This window comes from Leuresthes tenuis, unplaced genomic scaffold, assembly GCF_036924035.1.
Source record: "Leuresthes tenuis unplaced genomic scaffold, fLeuTen1.0.hap1 SCAF_23, whole genome shotgun sequence".
NCBI classification, from domain to species: Eukaryota; Metazoa; Chordata; class Actinopteri; order Atheriniformes; family Atherinopsidae; genus Leuresthes; species Leuresthes tenuis.
The window spans coordinates 9,066,768-9,084,436 of NW_027325377.1; the positions used below are offsets into that span (position 1 = coordinate 9,066,768).

Genomic DNA, 17,669 nt, shown 5'->3' on the forward strand with positions numbered 1-17,669 from the left:
CTACTATATCTGCAGTACTTCTGCTTGTTTAATGCAGCCGTGTAAGCCTGCACTGTATCCAAGTTGTGCATAAAGTTCTTGTCATTGTTTCTCTATCGCTCTCTAGTTTGATAAAATCAAATCATCCACAAGCATGATAGTAAGGGTTCTTGCTAGTCCAAAACAAAAAAATAGCAAGTCTTACTCTTTCTAGATATTTTTATTCCATCATTTAGCATTCTAGTCCAAACTACAAAAGCTGAAAATATTTGAGAAGATAAATAAAAAGGGAACATCAAGACATTATTTGACCACTACTTAGAAGCCATCTGTCACACAATACTCTATAACTGTTGAGAGAAACACCTGCATAGTTTCAGAAAATCAACTTCTTAGTGTGTAATATCACAAAAAAAAATTATTCTCATAAAATCGAATACGATCTATGTAAAAATATCATAGATTCCCCAAGATTAATATATGTCTACATGTCTGGGATACAGCATCTCATTTAACATAGTCTTTGGTAATTAAAGGGTAAATTTCAATTAAATTACCTCTCAGCCTAAGTGTTAGATTTTTTATCCAGAGTGATATTGGTCATAATATTTTATCTATCATCTTTTCTGCACAAAAACAAGGGAGGCCATGCTTTAAGCATTTTTTAAAATTACTTCAAGATCCAGAGTTACTTATCTCATTATCTAATTTAACAGAGTGTTTTGTTGTGATAATTGATCATTTTCTCGGGTTAATGGGTTCACATATTTTGTTAGTCTGGCTTTACAAAGATTGTTTTCACATTTACACAAATAGTCGGATCGCCTGAAGGGCCCCTACTGGTTAAACTGTCGTGTAGTTGGTTTAACTCATCTATGCTCACAGACACCGCATGTACTCAAGAGCAGAATATTACTAACCTCAGTGCAGCAAATAGAATTACACATGTATGCCTTGACTTGTAAAAGATTGCATGGATGAAAGGTGAGAGAATTCAGAATGATGAAGTCAGAGACTGGTAGCCAACAAGTGAACCCAACATATTACCAAAAACATGACATCTACATTGTAACCATTCTGCACATTTTATTCTTCAAAGAGTAGCTAAGGACATAATCTTTGTCATTTACATACTCACAAAATAAACATCAAGCTCAAATGGTCTCCATTGCAGCATATAAAGAGGCTAAGGACTGAACCACCAACCCTGACCAGTTACCCTTGAACTAATGCCACCCCTTCTAATATTTTTGTTGAACAAATTATTATATCAGCCATTTTTCCTTTAAAATTTAGATTGTATGTGATCAATGTACATCAATGGAGGTCTGCAAAGCTGATTGGGCTTACAAACAAACAAAAGTAGAGGAGAAAGATATTAACAAACACTTCACACTTGTCTGATTGAATAAGGTTCCCAACAGACATACATGTGACTTCACTAACTCTCAAAGCGTGAATCTTCTAACAACAGCTTATAAGACTTTCGTTGACATTGGTTATTCTCGTTGGTTTGCTGAATAAAAGCCCTTCAACCCTCAACAGGACAGTTAGAAGTGAAGAAGCATTTTGGATGAGAGGTGAAAGATCTTCAAGAACCAAAAAAATAAGTACAGGTGCATTCTGTTCTAGCCGTCAAGATTACCCCAACCTCGAAGATTGACAATCTATGCCAATATCCAGTATACCATCTTTACCTGCTGGCACACAAATCAAATTTTTGCTTGCTCAAATACATTGGAAATGTTCATTTTTATGGAACAGTAACTGTACTTGGTCTGTACTCTCTTTACTCAGCAAATCAAAAACATTAAACCCCCTACTATCTTATGAGCTGCTGGGTTTTTTCGTATACATTTGTCATGGATTCTGGTCCAGCATCTCTCTTTCAGAGCTCTGTCTTCCCATCACTCACTGGGCTGCTGGTCGCTCCACCCTCAGCAGCAAAGTTGGAGGAGGTTGGCTGAGTATCTTTGGGCTGAAAAGCCAGTGCAACTGAGTTAATACAGTAGCGTTTTCCTGTGGGTTTTGGACCATCATCAAACAGGTGTCCGAGATGTGCTCCACACTGAAACATATTGGGGAAGATTTACTTCAACAAAGTATGATAACATGCGTGTACCTTTTTTGTCAATAAACAAGACATAAATTGGAAAACACTGTCAAGAGAACTTTCATGCGTTTTAATTTGAAATCATGGGTGTAGGAGGTTTCAAATTAAAACTCTGAACTTTCAAGTCTCCATTTTAGTTGTCCCGTGCAGCTAAAGCAACAAAAATCAATGAAACATCTGCCATGTACAGTTTATTACCATGCCCTACAGCAAAACAGCTAACCTGTCCATCATTTAATGTGGCTTATTTTTAACTTGTATTTACAATTGGCATCATGTTTATTATGGTCATTTTTGTTTCACGCATGTAATTTGCAGAACATATGTAACTAAAGACGTTAATGTGATGAATAACATTTGCGGTTTATATACCCATTCCTGTGTCTATCGACTTTAAGTTAACTAGCTATTTTGTAACTTTGTAATTTCTCTGAAAATGAGGTTGAAGCAGCTAATTTATTAGAAAAAACAATCCATCAAATTCATTCATATTAATTCATTCTAATTAATATGAACTAGGTTAATTTTACTTTTAAGTTATTTACTATTAAGTGTAAACCTGCATAACACTGAATGCAGTCTTTATAGTTTACCTGACTGCAAGTAGTCTCAACCCTGTGCATCCCATATGTATGATCATCTGACAGAGTAATGGACTCCTCCTTTACAACGTCAAAGAAGGACGGCCAACCTGAACAAATGACACACAATCATTATAATCATTTTTATTATTTCATATATGTTTACAGGAATATGACATCTTGCATATTCATGTGTATGTAGACAAGCTGGAGGCAAGTGATTCACCAGTTCAATCCAATCCAACAACACATTTGTAGAGTAAACAAGTGCAGTAGGGTGCAATTTTCTTCCATTACAGCATCCATGCATCCATTTTCTATACCCGCTTAAACCAACTCAGTATTGCGGTGGGGTGGGAGCCAACCCAGCTGTCATTGGGCGACAGGTTGCCAGTTCAGCAGAGGGCCATACAGAGACAAACGACCATGCACACTCACACTCCCCCCTAAGGTCAATTTAGAGACACCAATTTAGAGACACCAATTTTTGGACGATGGGAGGAAGCCGTAGTACCCGGAGAGAACCCACGCATACATGGGGAGAACATGCAAACTCCACATAGAAAGATCTCAGCTGGGATTCAAACCTTATTGCTGTGAGGCGACCGCACTAACCACCACACCGGCGTGCAGCCCCCATTTACAGGTAAAGGTATCATTTTCATGCCAAAATCAAGGTATGAAGAATGCCCATAGATTACCATGAAATTTGGTAGAGATACCCAGATGAAGAATCTCAACTAACTTTATATACAAACTAAACTTAAAACAAGCCTGGAATTGTGTTCACGATAGGATCCATCACACACAAGCAACACCAACGAGGTGTTCCTGCCTCAAACTTTCCTGTTTTAAATTAAATGTGACCCTATATGACAAATGAATCTCAAAAATGTGAGGCAGAGGGAGGTTATTCATCAGGATGCAACCACTATTACAGAGGGTGGGAAAGATTTAAATTGGCAAGAAATTCTAAGAAATTTTCTCCATAAGTTGTTTGGGTAAGATAATCGTGTTTTTAAAAAAAGATTTTTGTTATGTACACGTTTAAAAATACGCTCAAATTTTATGAAAGATGTAGCGCTCCAAGCAGCCCATTTCTCTGCAAATACATTTTATCACTGTTAATAGTTACAATTCAAATATTGTCTTGCTATAATTTTCTACCGTTTAATGACACCATGGCATTTACATATCGTATATTCAACAATTACACAATATCAGCATGTATATGCTTTACATAAAAAGAGTTAATAATTCTTAAATGAACATGACAAATTCACAACTTGTAAAAATGGCAAGACAGAAACAGCGGCTACATTTAACTTACCTGACCCAGAATCAAATTTAGAGTTAGAGCTGCAAGACAAAAGAAAAATATAAATTAAAACATTTTTAAAATGTTTGTCTTTCTTACAGTATTAATTTAAATTGCACTATTTTCTTTAATAATTTTTAATAATTTTCATTCCAAAAAAGATCATATATAAGGTTATCATATATGGTCACGTATAAGATTTTAACTGTTGTGGGGTTTTCTTTTCTTTTTTTAAAATCACAGTGAAAATAATTCAAGTGAATATCCAACTCGCTGAAACAGTATGTCTTCAGCTCTTCGGAGGTGATACTGATATGTCAATAAAATAACTACAGTCAACATGCAACTCAACAAACTATGTTTATGTTTATGCATTTAGCAGACGCTTTTATCCAAAGCGACTTACACTGGCAGGCAGTCAGAGTAAGGGGGTCTTGCCTGAGGACCCCTACTGGAGGTAGTACTTTTCATGCAAGGGATTTGAACCCATGTTCCCAGCATGAAAGGTGGCAATCTTACCACTACAGTATCCAGTCCACTATTTAACCTATTTAACCTCTATATCTAAGATAAATCAAACAGTTTGTCTGATTTTTAAATTGACTTATTTATCTAAAGAAGAAGGCCCAATACTTTAAAATAAAACAGATAAACCAAAAAAATAAATAAAATTAAAAAAAAAACAAGAACACATGCACTCACAAATAAACTCACATATCTGTGATACCTGTGAGATTAAACACCTGTTCACACAGTTTCTTACCTGAAGAGGATAGCCCCACAAACAACACAATTAAAGGTGCCCTCATCTTTATGGTCTGTAAACTCCCCAGTAAAGGCTCTGTGGAAAAGGTTGAATTAGTAATAAGCAATGGCTCGACGTGATAAACAAAAAGGTCAAATGGTCCTGTAAGTGTAAAACTATTAATGCTAAGTCCATCCATTCACCCATTTTCTATACCCACTTAATCCGTCGGTCGGGTTGCGGGGGGGCTGGAGCCTATCCCAGCAGTCATCGGGCGAGAGATTGGATAACACACCCTGGACAGGTCTAATGCAAAGTCATGTTTTGGTTTTGTTTTGCTGTGGTGTTTTGTGTTGTTTGTGTTTATTTGTCAAGTGTGTTTATACTCAAAATAGATGGAAAGGTTAGGAAAAGTGATCAGTTGCTTTTCTGGTAATGTGGACGCTGTGAAAATGGGTTGAAATGATCATGAGTGATTTAAAAAAAAAAAATCTCTTAAACAGCTTGCCTTGTGTAATGTTTCTCATGGCATGTGATTTTCTTAGTATATATACTCTCACATATTTATCTAACTTCCAAACAGTAGCTACCACTCTATACTCATTAGAAATACTCTCAAGCCATCACATTAAGAAGAAAAATTTCGAGGCAACGTATTTTATAAATACAATAGTAAATCTATGTATATATACAAACCCACCGAGACAAACATTATCTAATTCAATCCAAAAGCTGTAAATCTTCATTGTTTATTGGTTTTGTCAAAAGAAGAAGAAAAAAAAAGGTTTATGTTCATTATTAAGGTTACAGTGGACGGTGATGGGCTGGACTGTATTACATTTAAAATATTTTGTACATCCTACGATGGGGGGGGGGGGGGGGGGGGGGGGGTGTTGAAACACCCAAAGGTGTTTCAATCTGTTTTCCTAACTAATATTTTCTGTCTACAGCTTCTCTTTCTCAGTTCAGTCTGATTTTCCTTATCCCCAAGGGATAAGTGTCTTACCACGGTGTATCCTATGGGTTGTGTTAGACAAGTTTCTGATGAGAATCACTCTCTAAGGATATTTAGACTAGTTCATTATTTTTGATTGAGCTGTGACTGCCATCCCCATACAGATGGGCAGAGAGTAAACTTCTTTTCTAACAGTTGGTAAAAATCAATCAATCTAGTCTTTTTCAGTTGCTGCTGTCAGTTTCAGAGTATTCAGGTGAGACGTTAAGGTTGGTAATATTTCTAGTAACGTGCATTTCTGTTCAGAAAAACTCCCGTGAAACCTCAAGAAACCTCTGGCAGAACTAGACTCAGGAGGAGCAGCCATTTGCCTCGATCGACATTACAATATGTGAGACAGCACAGGCATACTTCAACAATTTAGAATGTATCTAAAAGGAAAAAATTGAAAAGATTTCACCATTTATGAGCTGAAGTTTCCAAAAACCTGTATCTGTAAATGCAGTTCATTGCTGCATTCACAAATCCAAGACTGACTGGAAATGAAAAATCCTATATATGAAATGGACTTGAGCGCATTTCAGATGGACAGAGTGAAGTGGTCAAGTGTTCTCAGATTTGAAAGATCAAAATTTTAAATTTCTCGATCATAATGGATGCAGCACCCACCATGCTAAATAAGAAAGTGATTATTTAGCTTGCTAATGTTTGAAAGCTGGCATCCAGGAGTAGCATTAGTGCACAACTTGAACGTCTGTGACAGAACCACCAACACTAAGATACAGTATGTGCACCAGTTTTGAAGCAATGCAGTCATCCATATTATGATGAGCAGGGGTTACTGGTTCTCTGCCTGATTTGTGTTTCAGGATTTCTTTTTTTTTTTTTTTTAAAGAGGGTTCTTTGTTCTGAACTAACAAAGCTGACCACTTGTTACTCTGCAGGTTTTGTTCCGTTTGTGATAAAAGAACTCAAACTCAAATTCTTTACTTCACTGATGAGTGTATGAGTGTATTATCAAGTCAATTTAGCTCTGGTGCTAACCATATTTTAGCATATGGATGAGTGATTAGGGAAGTGTCCATATCTAACTATAGCTAAAGATTTTAGTGGAAATCATGGGTATAGTTTCTTTAATGTTTATTAAAGAAAACAAAACAAATGGTCGCATAAATCTGAGTTTTATGCATCAGGGCCCTATTGTTTAACTGGCAAACCTGTACTCCAGATCTGCCACTCCTTTAAAACATCCAGCACACAAACAACAATAAACGTAAGATGCTTTCAAACGTAGTTATTTGGTTTTCTGCTAAAGGAAAGATAATGCAACATAGAGATAAACATCAACGTCTGTGAATTGAAAGGAATAGGTAGTGATCTTGGACATGGAGAATATAAATTGAAAATTGATGGAAACTCTGAAATCATGTAATGAAATTTAACAGTATTTCCTTAATAATTATAACCAATTTATTATCTGCAAAACAGTTAGTTTCAAACTAACTTCTGTCAGTAACAGTGGGTCATTACAAAATATACAATAGAAGTATGACAAACAATCTAAAAGGTTCATGTTAGAAGAGTTCCTCCAACCTCTCAGTTCCTCTCTCCTGGGTAACGTGGTATTGCTTTGGTGTGAGGCGTTTCCTCAGCTCCTCCTGAGAAAAGCTCACTGGCCATGATTTTGTGGTCCTACATGCTCCTGAGAAGGGACATTGGGAGGACAAAAAAAAAAGGTTAATTATGCAGGTCCTTTCATTGGCATCAGAACGATTCATTACTCCATGCCTATGTTCAATTACTCTCCAACTAACAGAAATATGCAATGCTCGGCCACAAATTGAAAAACATCAGTCTGCTTTGACTCATTTGGAGATGGACAAAGGACCTCTGGTGTGTCTTGTTGTGTAGTATTGTACAATGACACACTGGCAACAGAATCTGTGAGTGCTGTAGGTAATGAGGTGGGCAGAGTGTCCTTTGGACATGCAACCACGTCAGAATCTGCAGAGTACAATGGTCAAATCAAAACCTTTATTCTCGCCCAATTACAGAGTATTTTTTTTCGTCTCATGGTTATTCCTGCTGAGGATAACTGCTGTCATCTGGTAATGTCTGTCAGAATGTTTTGGTGGGTGCTACGTGTTAAAGTTGCAATGCCAGTATCCAAGGTTTGTAATTAGATTGTTGAATTTTGGTAATGAAAAACAATGTTTTTCACTTCTGTGCATATTGAGTGCATGTTTATTCAACTAACACATTAGCTCTCAAAATGCTGTCATGTTGTTCAATGTTATTAATGGTTATACAACAGATTTTTTAATCTTATAATTCCCACTGCTTTTGCTAATAAAGTCTTAAAAAAAGACTGAAAGAAGGTGAACATGTAAATATCCTTGACAAAACCACTCCATGCATGCAAGATGCAAGAAAGCCATGCAATTAATCACTCTGTTACACTTAGATTTCTACTTAAAGCTATAAGTAGGCAAATCTCCTATTGTATTCAGCATGTGATAAACATGGTAAATGCAAAAGGAGATTTGTAAAAGATACCCACTTGTGGAATTTACATTTGATTCTTAAACCATAAAGTTACCTGTAACTTTACACACATTAATATTACAGTAATATTACACACATTTAAAATGACTTGGCACTGTAACCAATGCAATTTCAGAAACACTTCAATAGTTTTTCACTTGATGAAAAAAAATACAGCATTTTAACACATCAAACTGAATCTTTAGTCTTTAAAAGCTGTGTTGAGATTTTAGAGGGCCTATTTTGTAAAACTCTATGCTCAAGTGATTTATTGGGCACAATGAGCCACGAAACAGGACAACAAATTAACGTCATCACTGCTGATGAACCATCCCTCTCTCTCCTAGGCTTTTTCATATATCATTGCGTTACAAACTGTTATTTATATGGATATTCAATGGGATTTTATATGATATAATTCTAAAATGGGAAAAACTGAAAAGTAGTTTGTGCATATAAATTTACCCATACTGACAGTTAGCTTCAGAAAAATTGGGGTTAAAAAACAAAACATACAAAAACAGAATAATTGAATGAATCATTAATTTAAACAAACTGAATGACAACTTCAGAACAACAAACCTGCCAAGAAAGGCTCGATTATCCAAATACACAAAGCAGGTAAGGACGGCATCATTCAGAAAAATTAAAGAAAAGGAGCTGAAAAGTTCCACAACATAGATGGGAATGTCTTTAAACCATACACTCCACAAAGATCTGTTTAAACACATTTATGGTGAGCCGTTACATCAGAAGTACAGTAAAATGTTTCAATCTAGCTCTTGAAAATGTAAGTCACTCACATCATATCTATAAGGTCCAAATTAAAAGTTTGTGCCAACTTGTTAAAAACACTGGCTACAACTGAAATTTTCAGCAAGCAACAGTTTGAAAATAAATCTAAATTACAATTATTACAACCAAATCTTTCTATCAAATAAACAAGTACTTGAATAATGTCTTGTGCATTTTTTCACAAAACTGGATCTTCAATCGAATAGTAAGGTTAATTCGTATCAAGCTCCAAAACATGCTCAAAACTGGATGTAAATTAGTATTCTAACTTTGGCTTGCCAACATATGACTTATAAAAGATGTGCCCTTGATTTTCCTATTAATTCTAGATTCAAATAATTCTTGATTACACAACACAAATTGTAACCCAGAATTTCAAGATTTAGTCCCACTGCCAGGAAAAATAAAATCCTCACAGGAAAATATGATCTAATAAACTCCTGAATCACTACTTTAATGCTGTGGAGGAGTTTGAGTAGCCCCATAACCCAGAGAACTGTGTTGTCTGGGACGTTAGCCCTGGAAGGGTCTCACAAGGCAAATTGGTCTCAGGGAAGCGTCAGACTAAGGTTGCTTTCACACCAGGATTGTCCAGAGGACTCTGTTCAATTGCGTAGGGAATGCAAACCTTTGTTTGGTTTACTTCCCTTTCACACTGCACTTTCGAAAGCAGACCAAACAGCCTGGACAATTAGTGCAGTTACATGAGTGCCATTGATTAATGGCTAAATCACAATAAGAGTTATTCAGTTCATGTAGACACCTTGATCTGACAAAAAAAAATAAAAAATCGGATTGGATTACTCGCGATCGGATTAAGCCCCCGAGATAACTCGATCCAAACGTACACTCAACGTGCATGCAGACGGCAGAAGTACATGGTGAATTGGACTGAGTGTTCTGCACATACTCAAGATTTTTTCCCAGGATCGTCACCCAGCAGTCAAAGGAGACGATATTACTGTTGTTGTCACCGCCGTCGGAAAGAAATAAACAACGCGAAGGAGAATGTGCCGTTCTGCATCGCATTTGTGCAATAACCATGCTCATCACAAACGAAATGGGGGACGTAGCTTAATCCTGCTCTTCGTTCGCCATCTTTCTCGAATTCCTGAGCTTGTCGTTGTTGGTGGTGATGGTGAAGAGGTCAACCAGAAGTGGCTCTATTAGCGATAGTTGAAATGAGTACAGCGCCACCTATCGTGCCGGGGTATGACATGCTTTGTGCCAGTGATTCGATTCATTCATTCACCGTCATATATTAAAGGATAATTACCCTTGCTCAAATAAGGAGCATAACCCAACTATAGCTATATTCGAGTTAATCTCATCATGTAGACCCGCTGACTGTCACACAGTTACAACAGCTGCTCATTTGGGGCAGTAGCACCGACAGGAAAGAAAAAAAGCATGAGGAAGAAGAAATCCCAGCTCATTGATTGGCCAAGACCGAAAACAGAAAACCATCCCCTTTGGCCGGCTTGTTCACAACAAAAACAAACAATGGAACAAGACCAAATTTATGCAGTCTTGGGGTTTCTGTTTTTACTTTGGTGTTTAAACTGTTTCTTCACAAGAAGCTGCCCAGTACGGGGAGAAGGCGTGGTAGCAAGTTTGTCAGCATGTTGCTCTGTCCATGAGAAGAAGGCAGCAGTACCAAAAAAAAACCAAAAAAAAACGTCTAACGTCAGACTATGACGTGCTGCTGTGGTTACAGGGAGCCGTCTTTCTTTGGTTCACTGGATTGTCCGTTTACATTTCCCACTGTAAGCGAATCACACTAGGATTCACTTGCACTAGCGAACCAACACCCACATTTTCAAGCGAGCCAGAGTTCACTTGTTTGGTCCGTACCAGAGTTTGGATGAGCTTTCACACCTGCCCAAACAAAAGAGATTATTCATGGAAACCAACTCTGGCCTGTTTAAAGTTAAACAAACAGCTCTGGTGTGAAAGTGCCCTAATGGCTCATTTATGCTCAATGTTGATTACGGAATTGCATACAGACGGAGCCTTCTGTCTGCCCACATTCTTCTGTCTGTATTTATTTTGTGCGAATTTTGGTAAGTTTTTAGAGACCTGAGATCTGTTTTTTTGTTTTTTTTTGGGAGGAGGGGGGATTATAATGTTGTTCACATTATAATCTAAATGCAGCCACCACAAGACTGTTCTTGTGAACAGTCTATGGACCTGAAGGGACTCAAATAAGCAGATGTGACATGCTGCACACTGTGTTTACAGAGGTAAATATGGATGATACACATGTCAGCATGTGTGCATCAATTCTGAAACTGTTGTGCAATTCAATTCAGTTTTATTTATATAGTGCCAAATCACAACAAATGTAATCGGAAGGCACTTCAATGACACAGTCCAATTCAAGCCAATTAGAATCAAATTAATTGTAACCATAACCCAATTAAATCCAATTCATTAAATTAAAAAAATAATCAATTTATACATACAGAATCAATCAAAAAACTATTTCCTAGCTAGGGAAAACAACAAATTGCACAGAAACTTCTCTTAGGTCGAATCCCCTGTCCTAAGCATGCATGAGGCGACTGTGGAGAGAAACAATTCCCTTTTAAGAGGAAGAAACCTCTGGCAGAACCAGACTCAGGAAGGGTGGCCATCTGCCTCGACCAGCTGAGGACAGAAAAGAGAGGACAACAAACTCCATGTCACCATTTAAAGGATACCAATTGGAGCTGACAAAATTATGATGATTTTATTTCAATCCAAAACCTCGCTTTCTTTTCACGGACTAGCTCCATCAAGGGCGTCTGCCATGCTTGCTTCGTCCATTGTTTATGTTTGATCTTGCTGCGTCCCACCTCCTCCGGCCCAAAATTGTGACATCTGTCTTACTTCAATGACGTAAAAGTTGGACGAAACGCAACATGACCGCTCAGACTGAGGTCGTTTTGAGAATCATCAGATATGTATGCAATCTAGATCCACATGTGAAAAAGGCCTCAGTCAGATTTGAAAAAAAGAGAGGATGCCAACCAATCCTTGGCCAATTCCTGGCTCTTTGAAGGAGGAATGTCCCCTCACTAGAGAGAAACCTGAGCTGGGATGTGAGGTAGAGCGTTACTAATTAGATATGATTGGACTTACCACACAAAAGCGCAGGCTCTAGAAACTCTTGGAGAGGGGCTGGACTCACTCATATACCAGTGTTACAGAGAGGGAGGTGCTGGGCAGGTGTGAGGATACACATTAGCCCTTGGCTAAATGCTTCAGTGATAAGAGTTCTCCCCAGTGAGTGAGAGGTCACCCTCCTGTAGCTGTGTGTCTGCTGCTGGTGCCAACAAGGGATAGTATCGTTCCATTGGGAGACTTCAATGCCATACAGACAATGAAGGAGGGACCTGCATATGTTATGGACCACTCATAAGGATTATCCTGTTTAAGCATAAAGGTGGTTTATAAGTGTACTATGTACACTTACAAATGGTTGATGATCATTTTCGTAGCAGTAGGCCTTCAGCCTTCTTGTCTTAGACAAGCAGGTGAATAGAATGGGTAGAGCTGTAAATTAATCACAACCTGGTGGTGACAAGCCTGAAAAAAACAAACTGTTTGCTGCTCTGAAAGAGAATGTATCATCACACTACTCAGACTTCCAGGGAAAGTTTATTCTAGGGCAGTGCTTCTTAAAGTGTGTGGTGCACCCCACCAGTCATGAGAAGTGGGGTGCAAGCGATCTGGGGACAAAGTCATGTGGAACGAATGATTAGGAATCACTTTCATGATGGAACAAAGAAAATTACGCCTGTGTCCCGGTCACATTAGCAACCTGCTCATTCGCGGCTGTCTGTACCCTAACAGAAAAAAAATAGATATTTGATGGTTACGAAAAGAAAAACAAGCGGTGCTGAGACAAGTGCTGATAATCTGCAAAAAAATAAGCCAAAAAGGAAATATGAGGAAGATTATCTTGCTCTTGGTTTCATGGTGAATGTGGTAGGAGAGACCAGTATGTATTTTATGTCTGAAAACTCTGGCAGCTGACAGTATGAGACCCAACAAATTAAGGCCCCAGTATGGTTGCCGCGATGACATCACGGTGTCTGCCGGCCATATATATTTGCGCGAGTCGATGTGCCAGTAGTTGCAATATTCTCCGTCACAGAGGTGTCGTAGCTACGTGAAGGTTACCGCTAACAACGAAAGTGGAGAAGAAGAAGTTGCAGAAGTTAACATTTCAATTGGTGTGTTATTGTTATTGGTGTGTCACCATATAGTCTGATATAGTACTTAGAAAATTGTTATAGGACTTTTAAGTATATTGTGTTACCTTTTCTTTGTTTGTTATGAAATAGTGTGCTTCAATGGACACACTTTGGAATTATCGTTGCCTTTCAGGCTTTCACGCATCTGTCCCGCAGCTTCTTCCACGCACTCTTACAGATCTCTCTCTTTCCCCAAAGTTCTGCTAATCTCCATCCACAAGTTATGGGAGTTGATGTGGTCACTATGTTGTTTCAGTGCAGTGTCGTACAGGTGCCTGTACAGACACACATCCTCGCTGGGTCTGTTTTCGAATTGGTTCATCCGGTTTGTTGTTCTCCGCGCGCCAAGTTTCAAATTTTGACTGGTGCACGACTACGCGCCAAGCCGCCTTTCATGGCGCGCGCCAGATGGAAATACGTCATTTTGACGTCACGGGCCGTGAGTGACGCGGCAACCATAAAACAAGCTTTAAGAAGACACTTAGAGACATTACACCCCAGTTACATAAGCCGCTTGAGTTCTTTCAAAGAACAGTTGGAGAATACCATCAGCAGGAAAAGTGCTTCAGTAAACTACATCAGTAAACAGGGCGGAAGGAAGAAGAGGAAGAGCAGTCGCCCACCAATCAGAAGGTCGGTGGTTTGACTCTGGCTTCCCCGGGCTACATGTCGAAGCGTATTGGGGTATGAATGTGTGTATGAGTGATTAGAAAAAGCACGTAGTTACGTATCGTAAGACGTGCTGTATGAGTGTGTGTGAGTGGGGTGAAGAGATGGTGAATGCATGTAGTGAAGCGCTTTGAGTGGTCAGTTAAACTAGAAAAGCGCTATACAAGTACAAGTCCATTTACCATCCATTTAAACAGCAAAGCACAAATAGCATCATACAAGTCGCATACAGAACTGCCCAGTGCAAGAAACCACACACAATAGAAGAGCTCATACTCCCTGCAGCTTCAGATATGGTGTCAACTATGTTCAATGAGCCAAGTAGAACTCTCTGCAGAAGAACAACTCATTTGTCTGTTTATTGCTTATATTCACTTTGTCATGTCAGAGTCCCTGTACAAACACTTGCTTTTTTGCAAGTATGTCCCAAGTAGATATGAGCTGATGAGCTCTTTAAGCTTCTTGACTGTTACCTTACAGAACATGGCCTGAAATGGGAAAAGTGGTGGACAAGGATTCAATTTCAATTAAATTTTCAATTCAGTTTATTTATATAGCGCCAAATTACAACAAATGTCATCTCAAGGCACTTAAATAATATAGTCCAATTCCAGCCAACTGGAGTTCAATGGTGCACGGACTAAAGAAGGGGTTGCTGGCACTTATCAAGAGAGTCTCAAATGCGCAATTGACGTACTGCCTCATATACAGAGAAGCACTAGCATCAAGATAGATTAGCCCTGAACTCAACATGTTGACACATTCTTAGCGTGGTCAATTTCATCAAAACAAGTCCCTGAAATCACGACTGTTCTCTGCACTTTGTGAAGAGATGGGAGCCAAACATGCAGCTGTTCTGTGTCACAGCAAGATGAGGTGGCTTTCGCGAGGTGCTGACGCGACTCTTTGACCTCAAAGAGGAAATTCGGAAGTTTTTGGAGTAGGAACGCATGCAAGCAAATTTAGTGATGAAAACCCTCTGATGGACCTGGCCTATCTCAGCTACATTATTTGGAGAGCTGAATAAATTAAACCTTCAGCTTCAAGGCACAGACAAGTATCTTGCTCAACTGGCAGACAAAAATCAGTGCATTCACTTGAAAACTTTAGCTGTACAGCAGGCAATTTGATGAAGGAAATGCTGATTCCTTTGAGAATCACTTGAGTGAATTTGCAGAAACCAATGAGTTGGGAGCTACCACGGTGATCCCATGTGTTAAAGAACACATCTGTTCCTGAAGAGCATTTTTTTCAGAAATACTTCCTAAGCAATGTTCAGTGCTCAGTATGAATGGGTGAGAGATCCATTTAATGCACCTGGACCTGCTCATTTTACTTCTGCTGAAGGAGTTCATTGAGATGACATCTGATTCCACCCTCAGGAGAGAGAGATGTGGGCATTCTGCTTCCCTGCTACATCTTATCTCTGTGAAATGGGGTTTTCTGCTGTTGCTTCACTGAAAACAAAGTAGAGATCGAGGATGAACATTGAACAGGACTTGAGAGTGGCAGTATCAAGCCTGCAACCCCATTTTGAAAAGATGTGCACTAAAAAACAGGCTCACTGCAGCCACTAAGAGTTTCTGCACTTATTCTTTTTAATACTGACTTTACTGTTGCATTTCTGGCAACGTGTAAATTCTGTTTAATTTGTCTCTTTTCTGAAAAAGCAAAGGCTGATGAAGCAATCTAGTGACAAATGTTACAAAAAGTTGTTTGAAGTGAAAGTTGTGGGAAATGACAGAAAAAGTTTGAGAACCACTACTATAGGGTGATAGAAAGGAGGCGCCAAGTGATTGTCAAACCTCAGCTTCAGGAGAACCAGTGTGATTTTTGTCCAGGTTGTGGAACAGTGGGCCAGCTCTTTACCCATGCTGAGTTACTTAGGGTGTCCTAGGTGTTGGACCATCCACTCGAAATTTGTTTTGTGGACTTGGAGAAGGTTTACAATCATGTCCCTTGAGGGATTCTGTGGGGACAGCTGCAGGGGGACTGTTTACCATAGCCACTATTGTGGACTATTAGGTCTCTGCATAACAGGTCCGCATCCTCAGTACAAAGTTGAGCTTGTTTACAGTGCATTTTGACTCTGCCAAGGCTGCTCCGAGTCACGATATTGACTAAAATTAGTTTAATATGGAGAGTGTGTAGGCTCATCCTTAGAGAATGGATTAGGAGCTTGCACGTAAGGAACTTTAAGTACAGCCACTTATCCTTGGTATCAAAATGAGTCAGCTGAGGTAGTTCTGACATCTAATTAGGCTGGCTCCGGGTTACCTCCATTCTACAGCTTCTTTTCCGAGACCTTAGGGCAGACCCAGAATTCGCTGGAGGGATTATATAGCCCTCCTGACCTGGGAATGTCTTGGGAGCCCCCATGAGGAGCTTTTAGAGTGTCACTGGGGAGAAAGATGTCTGAGTTTCCCTCCCGGACATGTTGGACTGTCTAGGTCTTGATCAAAAACACCATGTGCTATTTGACTGCTGATGGTGTGATTTAATTTTTTTTTTCTTTGTATCCAAATGAATGTATACATCAGCAACATATGTGGTAAATTCACTAGAGAAAACTTTGGGGGGGTTTTTTCTGGTACAAAAAGGTTGGCAAATTAGGAAAACACCATTTACCATCACTGCCTGCATCTGAGCATCAAGAGCAAATGATACAAATGTTCAGTCTTCCTCCCCCTTCTTTTAGGAATCCCATGCTCTTTTCTGACCCAATCCCTGTCAAGCTGTCTTATGGACCAGATCTATGCGCTTACAGAGCTACTGAGGGGGTCCTGGGAGTTTGTGTTTAAATGTGTTATGTGAACCTGGAGATTGCTTATGACCATGTCCCACAAGAACATGGCTGTCTATCGCAAATAAGCCTTAGCAAAAGCAAAGAAATCTGCAGACATAATTTCACTAACTGATCGTACTCACTATCCTGTACATTTACTTTACATTATTGACATTAGTAAAAATGTTAGACATGATAAGCACTCGGATAAACTCAAGTTTAAATGTCATCATGCCACTGATGCTAAACATTCAACAGTGTTAAATTCAAGATAGTGAAGGTCAAAACTAGACATTTTTTAATTTTCAAAGTAAATAATTTATGATAATACAGTAATAACATTGTTTTTAAATTTTAAACGTAAGTATAGAACCAGATACAAGCCTACAAATGTGCTTGTTTTATTTATTTTTAAAAAAAAAATTTTTTAAAGACCCTGCCAGTCTACGTAGCTATGAAAACTTTCAGCAAGCTTTCTGCAAATTTCAAAATCCCAGTTCCAGGCACCACATATCTCCATTTCTTACAGCTTTGAAAACATAAAGATCTCCACCTGTGGCACAACATACCTTCAGACCTCCTTCAAAACAAAAATTTATCAGCTCACAAGTGATTAAGCATATAAAAAATAAAAATCTTGAAAATAAGCAAGGCAAGTCTATTTGTAGAGCACAATTTTTACACAAGGCAATTCAAAGTAAACATATGATACCATTACTGTTAATTGTCCCATTATAACACTAGATGCAGTATTTTGTGTCGTAATGACAATTAAAGCAGCATTGTTTGTCATCTGCTTCTTTGAAATATGCTGCTTCAATAAGTTAAAATATATAATAGTTACTGCACTGTCCCTTTCAACATGAGGGGCCCACTATTACTCAAAAGTTCCTTCTACTTCAAGTAACGGTAGATATTTTGACAATTTTGTTGCTCTTTGGCTC

The 17,669-nt window shown here is 38.6% G+C and overlaps 1 protein-coding gene across 5 annotated transcripts in view; it reads right to left on the minus strand.

Moving 5' to 3' along the window:
• Positions 1-184: 184 nt before the first annotated feature.
• The window catches only part of msrb3 (methionine sulfoxide reductase B3), a 36,691-nt gene continuing 19,206 nt past the window's right edge, over positions 185-17,669 (minus strand). For all 5 annotated transcript variants that reach the window (XM_072377517.1, XM_072377518.1, XM_072377516.1 and 2 more), the window contains 5 exons: positions 7,285-7,393; positions 4,755-4,832; positions 4,004-4,032; positions 2,686-2,783; positions 185-2,047 (listed from right to left, as the gene is read on the minus strand). In XM_072377517.1, coding sequence (XP_072233618.1) covers positions 1,868-2,047; positions 2,686-2,783; positions 4,004-4,032; positions 4,755-4,832; positions 7,285-7,393 — 494 coding nt within the window. In that variant the 3' untranslated portion in view covers positions 185-1,867. The remainder of the gene's footprint in view (positions 2,048-2,685; positions 2,784-4,003; positions 4,033-4,754; positions 4,833-7,284; positions 7,394-17,669) is intronic.